This window comes from Nicotiana sylvestris, chromosome 5, assembly GCF_000393655.2.
Source record: "Nicotiana sylvestris chromosome 5, ASM39365v2, whole genome shotgun sequence".
Classification (NCBI taxonomy): Eukaryota; Viridiplantae; Streptophyta; class Magnoliopsida; order Solanales; family Solanaceae; genus Nicotiana; species Nicotiana sylvestris.
In genome coordinates, this window is record NC_091061.1 from 10,314,017 (window position 1) to 10,331,118 (window position 17,102).

Consider the following 17,102-nt stretch of genomic DNA (forward strand, 5'->3'; position numbering starts at 1 on the left):
ATGTATATATTTTATATATAATATATATAAATGTATATATATACAATTTTTTTTATATATTTTTTACTATTATTTTAAGAGCGCATATACAATGTCATTTTTTCAAATATTTTCATCATTTCTTTGATTTGAGTATTGGAAAAATGACACTGTATAGCCGCTTTCAAAATAATAACCAAAACAAGTGTATTTTTTTGTCTATTCTTTATGTTATATAAAAAAGTTATATACTTTTTCGGCTACCGAATGTAAATAGTTAAAGTAATGCCATTAGAGTATTTCCTGTCCTCTGGACTAATATAATGTTTTCAAAAACACAATTACAACTCATCTCCAGACTTAATAAGTCTTCGTTTCTAAATTTGGATAGTTCCAATTACCAAAAAAAATAAAAATGGACGTGGGAAAGAATGAATTCTAGTGATACATTACAACAAAATTTGCTTCAAATTGAGAATTATGTTCTTTTCCTTTTGTATGCATAATAGAGATAAATAGGTGCAATAAATATACAAAGGGAACATAGCTATGTGTTTCATATTCTGACTTTATCGTTTGGACGCCAAAAGCCTTTCTTACCAACAAGAAACTGCTCTTGATGCAGAGTTACTGACCAATGGAGCGAACGTAAAATCGAGCTAAGCTCGTTAAGTATCTGCATTGTGTCCTGAACTAAAAGAAATCCGCCCGGTCTCAGTATTCTATCCATCTCCACAACTGCTTCCGCGAGGCCACATCTGTGACAGAGAAAGACCAAAAAGTTCGCCTCGTGAGAAAAATTTAGGATATCTGCAGAGGCGGATTCAGAATTTAAACTTAATGTGTTCAATCTTTAAGGTTCTTAATACTGAACTCATTGTACTGTCAAAAATTACGAGTTCAGTATTTAATGTGTTGAAATTATAGTTGTTTTGCATGGTTTTTCACTATATAATACTGGATTCAGTTGAACACATAATACGCTCAATTTGCCTTTCCATACCAATTAATGGAGCAAGGGAGCTAAAAGGAATGAAAACACAATAACTGCACTATTCGTATTAAAATAGATCAATAATAGCAACAAGAAGGTAGTTATTGAACCTTTGAGTTAAATTTCCAAAGAGGAAGCTGGAATGTAGAAGATCATATGTCCGAGGATAGGTATTAAAGGACTCGCACCAGTCGTGGTACATACCAATCAGCCCTCTATCAAAGATAACGGAGAGAGTATCTGGCCCAGTGATGGGAACGACATTCATTACCCATAGGGGTCGATCAATTATTGCCGAGGCAAACCTGTAATTACCATGGAAAAAATGACCCAAGAGAATGAGCAGAGAAAATAAAGCAGACAAGATAAAGCGATTCCAACATACAACTCTCTTACCCTCCATAACCGGCATTCATGTCCATCACGTTCCTCACACTCGACCAATTTATAGCAAGGCCGCCTATGTAAACATCCGACACCAGTGCTGCCCAGTGTTTTGTGTCCTCGTCGAAAACCTCTTCCGCATCTGTTTTTAGGGAGAGGCGTTGAGGTTTATTGTTGAGCCTCTGGGGCCAGGGTGCAGGCCACCCATATGTATTACCAATGCTGCTTGTCGGGAGTGGTACAAGACAATTGTCAAGAGGCGCATACCTGGACATAGGACATAAAAAAGATGATTAAGGCAGAACGATGAACATGTGGTAAAGTTAAGGATATAATGATATAATGATACTCAAGGTGTATTGAGCATACCATGAACTATTTGGTCTATTGTTCTGGTCACATAGGGGTGGATTATTTTCTTTGCGATTATCATAACAGGAAGATGTAACTGGCTTTTGATATATAACTAGCCCAACTCCAGCCGAGTAAAAAAAAGTCTTCTTCACCACTTTCCAGCATATTGCTTCAGTCAGTGAAACCATAGCTGCAACAAGAAGGAAAGTAAAGCGCCACTTAGAATAACAAACTCACTTCAAGAAGATTTACATTTGCAGCTCTTTGGTTTATTGTCCTTCACATAGATTTTCGATAAAATTTATTGACAACAAACAGAATGAATTTATAGATGAGTAACAACCTTTCCAGACTTTCTTATCCCTTTCGTCGTCCCGATAAACTGGCGTTGCTGACCACACGAAAAAACCTCCAGGCCTGAGAATTCTGTTTAGTTCCATCAATGGTTTTCCTCCTGCGATTAGAAATCGATTACCAAGTAAAACAATATAGATTATGGGTTTGGTAATTTGAAAGTAGTGATTACCATCTCCATCCCAATGAACCCTGCATCTTGCACAATGAATCATATCGTAAGCATTATCCGGAAATGCCAGCTTTTGAGTTCCAATGACTGAGAGAGTAGCAGGGATTCCACGCTCGAGCGCAAACTGTATCTGAGCCTCATGTTCATCCTTTGGTGCAAATGACATAGTAATGACATTTTTATCCAGCAAATAACCACCAAAACTAGCAACACCACAGCCAACATCTAAAATGACCCTTATATGCTTTCCCCATTCAATTTCCGGCAAAGTCTGAATAAAAAAATAAGATAGATCTCAGCTTAAAATACAATTAGCAACAATTGGGCTGCACCAGACCATCACCAATTCCGGCATATTGACTGTATAACCAATAAAAGATAAGAAAATACCCTCCCCTCCTTCCCTCCCTCCTCATACACAAGAAAACAATCAGAAAAAGAAAAGAAAGAACAAAGATAAAGAACATGAGAATAAACCAAATAGTACTACTACTTCTTCCGCTACTTGCTGCACGCTGAATATATAGTCAAACTACATGCAATATGATGTCCATTAAAGTGGACGCAGTCTTAACTTTGTCACTAGGCAATGGCTTATACTGATAACTCATCCCTTCGAAGTGGTCACACAACAATGCATAGAAACAACAACATACCCAGTGTAATGCCAGGAGTAGGATCTGCGGAGGGTAGTGTATACGCAGACCTTACCCCTATCTTGAGGAAGTAGAGAAGTTTCCGATAGACTCTCGGCTCAATGAAAGCAAAATTACAGTAGTTTAAAAAGAAATATGATAGCGAAGAAGACATGGAAAAAGAAACGGTAACAACAGCAAGATAATAATAAGAAAACCAAAGCAGACAACAATGCATAAGGATTATCAAAAATGATTATGCATTAAAGCTTCTGGCATTTTCCAAGCGGTCGCATTTCACATAAAACATACGGTCAGAATAATTTCATTCAATTGACAAAAGCAATGAATTTGGACAAGAATGAAATCCAACACAATGTAACAGCAGTAAACATATACTGTATACTGTTATAGCGAAGAAGAGCAATAAGTATGTAAAGTAGGCACACTACCTTCTCAATGGATTCAATATAGTTCGTCACTCCATCCTTGAACTGTGTTCCACCACCAGGAAAAACAAGATAATCACCAGTTTTGACCACCCAATTCTGGTCCTTCTTATATTCCACAAGTTTAGGGTGAGGAACGTTGTTGTACCATATCTATCCGAAGTTATAAATGACGAAACAGTTAAGTCATGGTTATTTTCTGACAAGCAGAACAAAATATATGACTAGATTGAACATGATAATTTTCTATAAAAACACACATTAATTTCATTAGAGGATTGCAACATATAAATAAAGACGAAATCAATTAATATTTGAACTTATAATGCTCACTAAAAGTCAAACTCGAACAATACGAAACTAGTAAGTGGACTACAATGATCCGTATTCGGACCAATAATACCAAAGAGTCAAATGGCAAGCAATTTTAGCCCCGCAGATATTGCACACATAAAGAAAATGTATCACCCAAGGAATAGTGGGATAGTTGTTTCTAAGAACTACGGTGCCCGTAAACAATCCGGGCAATAGCTTAATCCCAAATCATCTCAGCTGTATGTGTGCCATTCACAATTTCATTTCATTAGATTAAATAGGAAGATAAAAGAGAAAAATATTGCGTTCTGTGAACGATTCTGCAACTGACGATTCATTACAGACTGTGTCAATCAATACACAAATGCAAAACTATTTTGGCGGAGATAAATGCCAATTTCTTTCTCAATAAAAGCCACCTAAGGACAGTAGCAGAGATTTAGAGTGGTTTCTACAAGTTCAATTGCACCCATACATTGCCTTAGGCTCAAATTGTATATACATATGCAAAAATATATTAAATGCTCACGCTCATACTGAACACACTAACTATAAGGAAATAAAAGTTTTTGCCAATTAAAGCCCTAACACTACTAAGGACACTCTTGTACAACCACCAAATAAAGACACCGGTAACAGGACAGTCAATACTTAGCAAGAGCTGCACTTCTCACATCTCTATGACAATATGTACTATGCCAACAAAATCTAACTGCTACAACCCCATAACTCACTGTAGGCAGTCCGGTGCACTAAACTCTCGCTATACGCGGGGTCCTAGAAAGGGTTGGACCACAAGAGTCTATTGTACGCAGTCTTACCTTGCCTTTTTGTACGAGGCTGTTTCTAAGGTTCGAAACCCTGACCTCCTGGTCACATGGAGACAATTTTACCAATTACGCTAAGGCCCCCATTCAACCCTATAACTCACTGTACTAAGGGTAGTCCGGTGCACTAAGCTCTCATTATGCGCGGGTCCGAGGAAGGATTGGACCACAAGAGTTTATTGTACTCAGTCTTACCTTGCATTTTGTACGAGGCTGTTTCTACAGTTCGAACCCGTGAACTCTTGGTGACATTGCAGCAACTTTACCAGTTATGCTAAGGCCTCCATTCAACCCTATAACTCACTGTACTAAGGACAGCCCGGTGCACCAAGCTCCAGTTATGCGCGGGTCCGGGGAAGGGTCAGACCACAAGAGTCTATATACGCCGTCTTACCTTGTATTTTTGCAAGAGCCTATTTTACACGGCTCGAGCTCGTGATCTCCTGGTCACATGGCAGTAACTTTACTAGAGGGTTCCCTTCACTCACCGTACTATAAGAATAAAATCTAGTAGCTATAACCACTTTAAGATCCAGCTTCTACTAAACTTAAATTAACTTCTAAAGTCATTAAACCAAGTATATAACAAAACAGGACATACCAAACCACAGCTAAAAACAAAATTAGAAAACAAATTAAATCTTACCAACAAAAAAACCTATCAATCTCACCATATCCCTACTCTTAGGCCATGGAACTGGCAATTTATACCCATCAGGCAATGGAATCAAACACTTTGGACTTGGCTTAGGACAATGTCTTTCCCTATGCTCCATATGTCTTCTTGATTTTAATGCTTTTATTGCCTCCAAATTATCAAGACAAGGTATATAATCAACAGCAACTGAACCCTTACATAACTTCCAATCAAAATTATCCATTTCCACCTCATCATTTTTTGTATTATTTGAAAGAATATCATCATTCTTGAAATTTTGTAAAGATGGGGTTGGATTAATACTATGATTTAATTGGGGTTGAGCTATGTCGGTGACAAGATAAATCGGGGATTTTTGAGAGTTGGAAATGAGGATGAAAGTGACAAAGATTAATAAAAGAAAAAAGATGAACAAGAATGGGATTTTGCGTTCTTTGAAAAGGTTTTGCATGGCTATGGCCATTTCTTGGATTGAGCTTAGTTTTTTGGAAAAACAAAAGGAGATGCAATGAAGATCTAGAGAAAAAAAGAGAGAGATAATTAAAGAAAATGTAAAGGGGTCAGGGGAAGGAGTCAGTCAAAAACTTGATACTACTACATGCTCATTTACTCTTTAAATTTAGGTTTTATATGCTATGTAATTAATATTTTTTACTTTCAAGAATAACTAATACTAAGAACAAAATGAAAAAAAAATTAATTATATTTTGATTTTTTAAAATAATAAATTTCGAATTCTCTATTTTTAGTAACCACGAAAACTAAAATAAACCTGAGGAAGCAAAATTAGTTTTATCTTGATTTGCTAAAAAGAATAAGTAACAAAATTTATTTTTTGTATACCAGATAACAATACTAATAATATACAATATAATTTTACTAGTGGATTTGGAACTATATTTAGTATACGTAATCTTACCTATACCTAGTACGCATAGATAGTGGCGGATCCAGGATTTCAAGAGGATAAGTGCACTATTGTAAAGAGGTGAATTTAAAATTTATATTTGACGGGTTTAACTTTAGTTTCTTATCATGAGCCCACTATACTTTTGAAATTATATGTTCGAAATTATATTCCTTTTGAAATTTTAGTGATTTTTACATATATATCTATATTCTGTGCCTAAAACAAGACCGTTCAGAGTGAATTTGAACCGTCAATTTTATTTGTAAAGGTACACACAATAAATAATTGTACCATAAGAGCTTTGAGCATGGATTCTCACACACACACACATACATACATACATATACATATATATATATATATATATATATATATATATATATATATATATATATATATTAAAATATGAATATTATTATACGTAATTTAGGGAGAGAAGTATGGGTAAACCCATATCCCTCAACCTGGATACATCTATTATTTACTTTCTGCTCAAAACAAGCATAAATATACTCTCTCCGGTCCACAATAAGCGATTAATTTGCTTTAGGTACACCCATTAAGGAAATACTAAATTCTAGACAAAAATAGTTAGTGTGACTAAACTACCCTTAATTAAATGTTGCAGCATAGTTATAGTAGCACTTACTTCTCTTCTCAAATGTGAGGAATAAATGAATTTTTATGGATATGTACATAAGGGTAATTTTGAAAAAATAAATTAAATTTTTTCTTGATTATATAAGTGGACACTTATTTTGAACTAAAATAAAAAAAAATTAATCACTTATTATAGACTAAAGAAAATAAAAAAATAATGTTTTTTGAAATATCATTAAAAGGGGAGAAGACAAAAGAGTCAAGGACCCACGCGGAAAGAAATCTACTGACATGAGAATCTATTGGAGAGTATGTGACTGTTTCTATCATTATCACCTACTCCTTAAATTTCCTTTTACAAGTTACTTTTGTTTTTATGCAATAGTTTTAAAACATACGTTCGAGCGGGTTGGGTTATGATTAATTGTTTAGCCTATTTTGATTCAGTTCATCTTAACTTAAGTACATTTTGGACTAGCTTGGTCAATGATCCATTTATTAACTTAACCCATCTTAACCTACCCAAATTCAGCTCAACCCGATCATTTGTCACCCATGTATACTGTTTCTATCATTATCACGTACTCCTTAAATTTCCTTTTACAAGTTGCTTTTGTTTTTATGAAGCACATGTATTGCTGGATTTCATAGGTACGTGTAAGGCAGAGAGCTCCGAATCCAATGCACTACTGTTTTGGTTGCACCCCCTCAAATTTAAATAACTTATAAAGTTTTTAGTGTTAAATTTTGCTTTACTTTTTAAATTATAAATTTAAATTTTAGTATTAGTATTTTTTTCGTTCTAATTTATGTGATAGTGTTTGATTGGATACAAAATCTAAAAAAGAAAGAAAAATTATTAAAACTTATGATGTAAAATAAATTATGTAGGCAAGGTGGGTTGCTCTGATGGTAAGCACTCTCCGCTTCCAACCAAGAAGTTGTGAGTTTGAGTGAGTTCGAATCACCCCAAGAGCAAAGTAGGGAGTTTTTGGAGGGAAGGATGCTGAGGGTCTATTGGAAACAGCCTCTCTACCTTAGGGTAGGGGTAGAGTTTGCATACACACTACCTTCCGTAACTTCCACTTGTGAAATTATACTGAATTGCTATATTGTATGTAAAATAAATTATGTAAATATTTGTTTTGCTATAAATCACTTCATTATGTGATGTGTTACGATTGATATTGACCAGACTAGTTGAGAATGAAATGGTGATTGTTCCCTTGCGAGAAAAATGCATTGGAAAAGAGGGTGTTAGACTTGCCTAGCTTCGAAGCAGCGTGAAATTCAGAATTTTAAAGTTATGGGTGCTCGTTGATTAATATTCTAAAAAAAAGAGGGAAAATGGGTTTAACTGTAAGTGTTCACTTAATGTTTATTTAAATATTTTTATAATTACTTATGTTAATTTACTAAATATGCTCAAAGGTAATAAACTTGAAAAAAGAAAAAGTGATTTATAGGTGTTTTGTTCATTTAGAAAAAAGAAAAAGTGAAAAACGGATCATACACCAAGTTGTAATAAACTTGATTTAATAATTTGAAAAGTAGTGAGGACTTCCCGTCTAAGAATCTTAGGTTTTTTATTAGAAATAAATAAATAGGCATACATGTCAAGAATTACAGAGAAATGTCTGATTCCGGAATCTAATGACTGTTTTTGAATAACAATTTACTGGTAATTGAACCCAATTAACAATGATTATAAATTCGAATAATTTAACCCAAGGCATAATTTAATAAAATATAGTTGAAGATTCTCACCACGGTAGAGAAAATGGGATGATTAACAGCTTGTTTGGATGGTAGTTACCTGTTGTATTGTATTATATTGTATAGTATTGTATTGTGTTGTTACTTTAAATACAATGTTTGTTTTAATTGTTATTTAAATTTTATTGTATCGTATTGTTAAATCCGTCGTTAGGTAATAATGAAATGTGCCACTTTATGTAACGATCCATTTAGTGTGATCGCGTCGTTACTTCTTTTTCTCTAAATCTCACCCTTCATTATTATTAAATAATTTTATTTTATTATTTACCTATTTTTTTATATACCATATCATAATTTTTCTTTATAATATTGCAAGTTTATTCATTATATTACTGGTGCGTAATACCATGAAATGACGGCAAAACGATACAATCTATCCAAATATTATATTTATCAAACGATACAACACAATACAATACAATACGATACGATACATTATGAAACGATATGTAACTGTACGGGGCGTCTACTCCTTCAGAAGTTGAGATATTTTAAATCCTTTTCATAAACTGACCAATTTTTGAAGTGAATAATTCTTGGAGCTATACTCTTCAGCATTAATAATTCTTTGTGAATAATAGAGTAGCACTAGGGAGATCAATGGCATTTTGCAGCCATCCATTAAATTGTGACAACCCTTTTGTTTATACTATATATTCCTTCTATATTTTTGAGTCTAAGTTCTTTTTTTGGGCAATTAAATAAGTTTTATTAATTACCGAGTAGCTATACAAAATGAGGGCAAAACAAATTGGTTCACGCCCCTCTCAAAAAACTATATCATATGCAACTATAAGCCTTAAAACATCGAGACACCTATAGTGGACGTCAAAACACCTATAATGAACAAATAAACTCAAATAATTTCCTGTTGCCTCTAAGTTCAGTGCACTGACAACATATATTAAGTGAATTTATAATAATAAGTAACTTTCATATCAAGTTTAATATGGTAATGTGAAAAATATTGTAATAACTTGATATAACACTTAAATCTCATTTCTTTTTCAACCTTCCACTTGTGTGAGGATTGGTGGTTTAGGTGGACAGGTTGAGTAACTGCAATGGAGCATGGCAGGCCCAGCCCATTCCCACTGCAGCACTCTTTCACTCTTGTTTATAGATTTTTTTCTCTCTCTTTTCCATATGAATAAATTTTTATTTTTTTTTCTTTTGCTTTTTGATCATCTTTAGTTCTTTTGTTGCTAACAATATTTTTCTATTAGTCTATTTCAAAAAGATTGACATCTTTCACTATTTTCTTAATAAGAAGTATTTATAACTTTACAAATGTTGTAGCAGGTTTAACAGCTTGTTTGGGTGGTTGTTCTCCATTGTATTGTATTGTATTGTTATCCCAAAATAATATTTGTTTTGATTGTTTCATTAAAATTGATTGTATTGTATTATTAAATCCATTATTCCGAAACAATGAAAAGTTCACATTTTTGAAACAACTCATTTGATGTGGTGGGATTGTTTTCTATGTTTCTTTCCAATTATGCGTAAGTTATAACTCCACAATTATATTTTATCCTTTAGCTTTTTTTTTTTGCTATTTTAATTCCAAATCTCTAACCTATAACCTACTTTATTTTTTTCCAGAACTTCTGCCGCCAACGTTAAAAGTGTTTTGCCACTTTCTGTTTTATTTTTTTCTCCTAATTTACTTTTAACTCAATTCTAATTAGTTGTGTTCCTTTGTTTTGCCTTCTTCTGTCTCACTCCTTTGTTTTTCTTTCTTAAGGTGTTTTGTTTTCTATGTATAATTTTTGATAAATTTAATATTTAAACAATTGAGGGTATTTTAGTAAACTTATCAGTTATAGTACATTACGATATAGTCAAACCAAACAACAAAATATTATTTAACAATAACAAACAATACAATCTATCTAAACATTGTATTTATAAAACGATACGATACAATACAATACATTATAAAACGATGGGGAACAATTGATCCAAACAGAGTGTAAAACCACTAGTTTCAAAAGTTTTACAAAACATAAATGGTATGATTTATTTAATACCACATATATCAAAAATCTTTATTTATTTATTAAAGTTTGTATCAAATCAAACTAGGATAATTTTTTTGTAACAAAGTGAGTATATTTATCATAATATCATCGATCTGGAATATTTATTTTCTTTAGATATCTTGGAAAATAAGAAGTTCCATTAGCTTCACACTTCAATAATTTCCATTATATAGGAACCTCGAATCTAGAGACCTTGATGTGAGTTGTGACCCTTGCTTTGATAAGATCAATGTGATCCTTTCTGATATATGAAATGGTGAATAAATTTACTTAGAATATGACAAAAAAAGGTATTAAATGCGGTACTCCAATAAATTTATTTTTCTTCCATATACTGCAAATCTCATTAAAGCTTAGTAGAAAAATTCTAAAAGATAATAACGCCCACCGTGGGGCTCGAACCCACGACCACAAGGTTAAGAGCCTTGCGCTCTACCAACTGAGCTAGACGGGCTTCTTGTATGTTTTTGCTAATTTGTTGTAATTGTATGGTACTGCATCTCGCAACTTATAAAGACAATCAAACTGCTTACTTCTTGTTGTTGACAACCATTATAAATTAAAATACCATATACAGCACATTATTTTTTGGCTTCTATCAATCCAAAATCTATTTTAACTTGAAGTTGTAAATACTTGACAATGATTTTGAATGGAAAGTTTACTAGGGGTTGATTGATGGAACGTAAAGGAAAGAATTTGAATGGATAATATAGATTAGAGCTGTCAAAACGGCCAGCCCAGCCCAAGCCTCGTAGGCTTTTAAATTTGGTGGGCTAGGGCGGGTCGGCCCGCCATATGAATGGGCCTTAAAATGATCAGTCCAACCCAGTCCTAAGAGGGTCGCGGGCTAGGGCGGGCCGGCCTGTTATGCCCCGCAATATTACTTCGATATTACGTCCCGCAGTATTATATTACGATGATGTTACGCCTTGCAGTATTACATTACGATAATGTTACGTTCGCAATATTAAATTACGACAATGTTGCACCCTGTAGTATTGTACGTTGAATTTGTCGTAAGGTAATTGACAAAAGTCCAAGGAAAAGATTATTTGGATATTATAAGGATTATGTTATTTCAAACAAGTAATGAGTAAATTCGTGAAAGTGAGAGGGGAAGCAAGTCAAAGAAAATGAAATTTCATCCAAGTTTGGCAGTTGGGATAAAATATGGCCAGAGCTAAAGTACTCGGTATTTATGGGCTAGTGACATACAAGGTACCACATGACCATGATAGTAAGGTGTATAAGGTATGTGAAAAGTGAGTAGTATTTTAAGTAATTTGAGGTAATTCTTAATTATATGGGTAATTGGTTAATTATTGAATAATGAGATATTATCCAATTAATTAAGGAATTAATTATTGGATAATGCGATTCTTAATAATGGGATATTACTCATCAATTATATTGCATGAGGTGGCAGCCCCCTTGCCAATTTGAAATGACTCATGTTATAACATGAAAGGTGGCAATCATTTAAGAAATGATTGAAAATTTCTTCTTAAGTCCAAGGCTTGCATTATTCACAAAATAGAGGGAATTCACAAGAAAGGCCATAAAGGCTCTAACGTATTGCTTCAGAAACAACCTTGAAAGGTTGTGATCAAATTAACAAAGTGAGCATATGAAATTTTTTACAAAAATTCGTATGATATTTCACAAGGTAATATTAATGGGATTTTGAGATTCTAAGGGAATACGGTGCAATCTTTCTCAAGAATATCATACGATTTTTTTCTGACTCCGATCTTGCCGTCACGCGTTTGTCGAAATTAACATGTGTTAGAGGAATTGCCAAGAGAATCAACTCAGGTATGTTAAGGTTATTCCTTCTTTCTTTTTGGCATGATCTATACGATACGAACGAAGCGAGCAAATGCATAATTTCCATAAATGACTATTCATAGAAATATTAGAGATGCTTATGTTCTTGATTCCCCATGTGTAATATTATTCTATCATCTGTTTATGGGTCTCATAGAATACGTAAGTTGATAAAGTTTACTTTAAGGTATTATTCAAAGGCAAAATGGTCTTATGACACTCTGAAAGATTTTATTGACGTACTTCTCATGCATTGAATTCATGTACATTGACCCATGACCAGATGACGTTATATACACGTATATATGTATATTATATGTATATGGAATATGGGGAAAGGTTACGGCGTTATATACGCACCACCACCAAATCAGCTGGTATACGTTGATGATTTGACCACAGTGGCTGAAATTATATGATGGGATGCCCTCAGAGGATTGATAATGTTATGAACGCCTATATCCATGCATGGTATGACATTTATACACATATGCATGACACTATAAAAATGAAATGATTCACAGAGCTATGCAAAAGTACATGTCGAGTCTTTTACTCCATGTTTCTCTCATGTCTTTTATTTACTGATTTTCACTCCTTACAGACTCGGTACATTATTTGTACTGACGTCCCTTTTGCCTGGGGACGCTGCGTTTCATGCCCACAGGTCCTGATAGACAGGTCGAGAGCCTTCCAAGTAGGCTATCAACTCAGCGGAAGATGTTGGTGCACTACATTTGCTTCGAAGTTGCTTGTTTGGTTAGTATGATTTAAACGTGTATTCTTAGAGGCTTGTAGACAAATGTCATGTACGTTGTATGCCCTTGTCGGCCTATGTTCAGTGTACGAGTGGTTATTTTGGCCTTATAGGCACGTATGTCTTATGTATAAGTTGGTTTCACATGTTGTATTCTACTTATCTCACGGCAGCCTTCCGGCTCAGTTATCCATGATAGTATGACATGAAAAGATACGTTATGTTGGTACTCGATTGAGTAAGATAGCAGGTGCGCATCACGGCCCATCGGTTTGGGTCGTGACACGGCCCTTCATTTTTTTTAGAAAACAAAATTCTTTAAATCCTTAAATATTTTTTGTGACATAGTCGATTAATCATGTTAACAACTTCTGTTTGCTTAGAGTGCACAAAAAACTTGATATTTGACGAGGAATCTCGTAATTGAAATGCAAATTCTCTATATCTCTAGCTCTTCTTTTTTAAAGTTAAATGAATATTTTCTTAATACTTTTCTTTCATTTTTCTCAGATTCAGGGATTGCTTCAATAAATTTATATGTTGATGTTTTTTAATTTATGATTAATGTCATTTGTTGATTTCATAATTATAATCCATAAAAATTTTAAAATTTCTGAAATTTGCTAGTGGTCAATTCTTTTTTGTGTGTATTTAAAATTGATCTTTTTCTATATTGAAGGGCAGTTTAAATATTAATAATATTTTAACATAATCCAAACTGATCATTGGCCACTTAAAGTAATATTTTCTTTTCAAAAAAGATTATTATTGGCCACTAAAGCTTTATGAGTTCGTTATTAATTAAGCAAAAGAAAAACTAATTTTGTCATATTACATGCATGTCAAAAATCTAAATTCTAGTTGATATGGAAGGGTAAATGAGCAATGTAGGGTTGGGGAACGAGAATTATAGTTAATAGTTTTTTTAGTTTTTAGTTTTTTAAATATTAAATATTTAATAATTAATTAATTTTTGGCCCACGGGTCGGCCCAGGCCCAGCCTTAGTCAAGCCTCAAGGGCCAGCGGGCTGACTTGGGTCGGGCTCATAAGCCTCGATTTTAAATGGGCTCAAAAAATCCTAGCCCAACCCTACTCAAGTAGCGGGCTGGGTTGGGCTGGCCTCACGGGCCAAGCCCATTTTGACGACTCTAATATAGATGTTGCACTCTAAAGTCAAAATATAGTACTCAGTGGGCGTTTGGACATAATAATTGTAAAATACAAAAAAATGTAGTTTTTTTCAAGTGAAAATGGCATTTGAAAATTAGAGTTGTGTTTGGACATGAATATAATTTTGGATTATTTTTGAAGTTTTGTGAGTGATCTAAGTGAAAAAATTTTGAAAAACAGTTTTTTAGAATTTTTCAAATTTTCGAATAATTTCAAAATTCGTCTTTAAGCAAAAATTGAAAATTTTATGGCCAAACACTGATTTCGAAAAAAAGTAAATTTTTTTTGAATAAAAGTGAAAAAAAATTCATGGTCAAACGGGCTCTTAGTTGGCGTTTGGACATAAGAATTTTAAAATTCCAAAAAAATCGTGAAAAATTTTTCAAGTGAAAATGGTATTTGAAATTTTGAGTTGTGTTTGGACATGAATATAATTTTCGATTGTTTTGAAGTTTTGTGAGTGATTTGAGTGAAAATTTCGAAAAACAGGTTTGTGGAGTTTTTAAAATTTTCGAAATTTTTTAAAATGCATCTTCAAGTGAAAAATTAGAAATTTTATGAACAAACGTTGAGTTCGAAAAAAAGTAATTTTTTTTTGGAAAAAAAGAAAAAATTTCTTTATGTCCAAACGGGCTCTTAATATTTCACATGTTGTTTCCTTTTCAATCTTGTCTTTTCTATTATGACAACCCTAAGCTTTTTTTTTTTCTTCCTTTTTTTCCTTCACTAATATGAATGAACTTGTGCTAAAAACAAATTGTTGTTCCTCTAACTTTTCTTTGGCTTGAATCTCATTAACTACAAGGAGCTTTTGCAACTAGCCATTATTTCTAGGACTTTTATTTATTTATCGAGGCATTTGATTCAGAGAGGAGTACAATTAAAAGACATTTGTTGTTTAATTGATAATAATTTCATTACTTTCGTTTATATGGAAATTCTTGTGATGATTTCTTAGGGTCTGTTTGGAAAGTCACCATGTAATTAGATTTGGGTGTAATTATATAGTTTCGGCATGCTTGTCTAACCAAGTAATTACTTCGTCAGCATATAATTGGGTATAATTGAAGGGATGTAATTACACTCTCCAATTCTCAAGTGGGGTTGAGAATTGCTGATAATTATATGGTGTAATTAGAAGGTTATTTCTTTTGTGTCTATTTTTTTCTTTTTAATTTACTTTTTAATTCCAAGTACATGGTGGCTTTTCAATGAGACCCTTGACTTACAGTATATGTTGCTGTTGTGCCATGGTCTAAGACTGGCCTGAACATGAACTCATGAGAGGTTTCGAAGTTTGCCTCTTTTTCTAAGTTTACTTAAGGGTGGTGGCTGGTGTAAGCAAAGTCGGACCCAAAATTTGAAGGTCGAAAGTGTACTTTTTTTTAATCAAAATCTGCTTTGTATATAGGATACCACTATTAATATATCAGTATTTTGGAAAAACATATATATATATATATATTCATGAAAATTTTGCCAAACCTTTCGGGTGCCGTTGACCCCTCACCTTATTATAACATAGAAAGAAAACAAGTTCTAGTTTCTATTACAATCGTTTTGTTTTCTTGTTCAAACACGTTTGTTTGCTTTTAAAAAATGTAAAAATATAAACAAATCAAACTATCTTAGAATAATCTTGTATACGGTCAAAATCGTATGCCTGCGATTTATAAGCTCGAGGGTCCGTCCTAGGCCCGAGTCCGGGCAAGGTCGAGTTCGAGACCAACTGACCAGACTTGAGCTCGAAGACAGAGTGCAATGCCCAGGGATAGGAGTTCGAGGAATACCGGGGCCAAGTATGCTAGGCCCTGAAATAGTCGTTATGGATTTGTACCAGAATGAGCTAGATTACTGCTACGTCCCCAAAGTCATAGCGCAAATCCCGGAATAAGGTTGTAGATTCCGTACTAGGCGGTCAGACAGTTGTACCAAGAATATTCCTTACTATAAATAGAAATATTCCTTATTTTAGGGTTCACCTATTATATAAAGGGGACACCAATCATTTGTAACATCATCTAATTATTGAGCAAAGAATATACTCTCTACTTTTTCGCCTACTGTTTATCAGAATTGTCTTTAGTTCTATTGTTCTTTCTTTACTTTTCTTGCTTAATAGTTCTTACTGTTCTGAGCCCACCTCGAGGTCACTAAGCTCGAGGTCACCATTGCTGAGTAACATTGGTTTGATTCACTTCTATCTTTCATTTCTACTTCATATTTCTTGATTATTAATTGGTATTGAATTAAATCACATATCTTTAAAATCACTAATCAAATTTAATTGTTACTCATATTTTTGAGGTAAACAGTTTGGCGCCCACCATGGGCTAAAGATAATATTGATTATTTCTTTACTGATTTTCATTACACACGTTATTTTTACGCTTTTTCTTGTCAAGAATTTTTTATTCTCAGGCTGAAACATGTCTAGCACACAAAACGTACATGTTCATGACAACAAAGGTATTGGAGAAAACAACAGTATTGGGGTCGGTGCACCACCAATAAACCCTGATGAAGTTCCAAATATGGAGCCAGTTGATATCAGTTCACATAATGCTCTAAATGCGGATTCAGGCATAGACCCCGTAGGGAATGAACGCAGGAAAGCCCGATCTGGTGTCCAAGGAGCACGAGGAATGAGAGATGGGGGGATCAGCCTCCAAGTGATATTCGAGATGCTTCAAGCTCAACAAATCGCCATCGCTCAACTTCAAAGACATGATAAGACTCCGAGCATAGTTGAACATGAAAATACTCGACATGCTGAACCAGAACCGGAGAGGTCGAACGAAAATAACTTGGGAACTGACCCCACCATTATGAGGATGCTCGAAGAGCTCGCCAAAAGGATAGAGTCCGGAGAAAAGATGATTGAAGAAA

General features: G+C 33.8%; 1 protein-coding gene and 1 non-coding gene across 2 annotated transcripts; both read right to left on the bottom strand.

Moving 5' to 3' along the window:
* Window positions 1-271: 271 nt before the first annotated feature.
* Window positions 272-5,677, bottom strand: LOC104211202 (probable methyltransferase PMT23). Its single transcript, XM_009760218.2, has 8 exons — window positions 5,135-5,677; window positions 3,325-3,474; window positions 2,238-2,508; window positions 2,055-2,165; window positions 1,727-1,901; window positions 1,370-1,624; window positions 1,084-1,278; window positions 272-737 (listed from the first exon to the last, which is right to left on the bottom strand). The coding sequence occupies exons 1-8, from the start codon at window positions 5,582-5,584 to the stop codon at window positions 536-538; spliced, it is 1,809 nt and encodes a 602-aa protein (XP_009758520.1). The 5' UTR covers window positions 5,585-5,677; the 3' UTR covers window positions 272-535.
* Window positions 5,678-10,836: 5,159 nt separating this feature from the next.
* Window positions 10,837-10,909, bottom strand: TRNAK-CUU (transfer RNA lysine (anticodon CUU)). The gene has a single exon. It is a non-coding gene; the product is annotated as a tRNA-Lys (tRNA).
* Between the last annotated feature and the right edge of the window lie 6,193 nt (window positions 10,910-17,102).

What these genes read in the sequence shown, in the direction of transcription:
- LOC104211202 (XM_009760218.2), bottom strand. Translation starts at nt 5,584, where the DNA reads ATGGCCATAGCCATGCAAAACCTTTTCAAAGAACGCAAAATCCCATTC. An exon ending in GGTTCATTGGGATGGAGATG is followed by an intron (nt 2,166 to 2,237) that starts GTAATCACTACT and finishes TTCTAATCGCAG; the next exon opens with GAGGAAAACCATTGATGGAA. An exon ending in AATAGACCAAATAGTTCATG is followed by an intron (nt 1,625 to 1,726) that starts GTATGCTCAATA and finishes TCCTATGTCCAG; the next exon opens with GTATGCGCCTCTTGACAATT.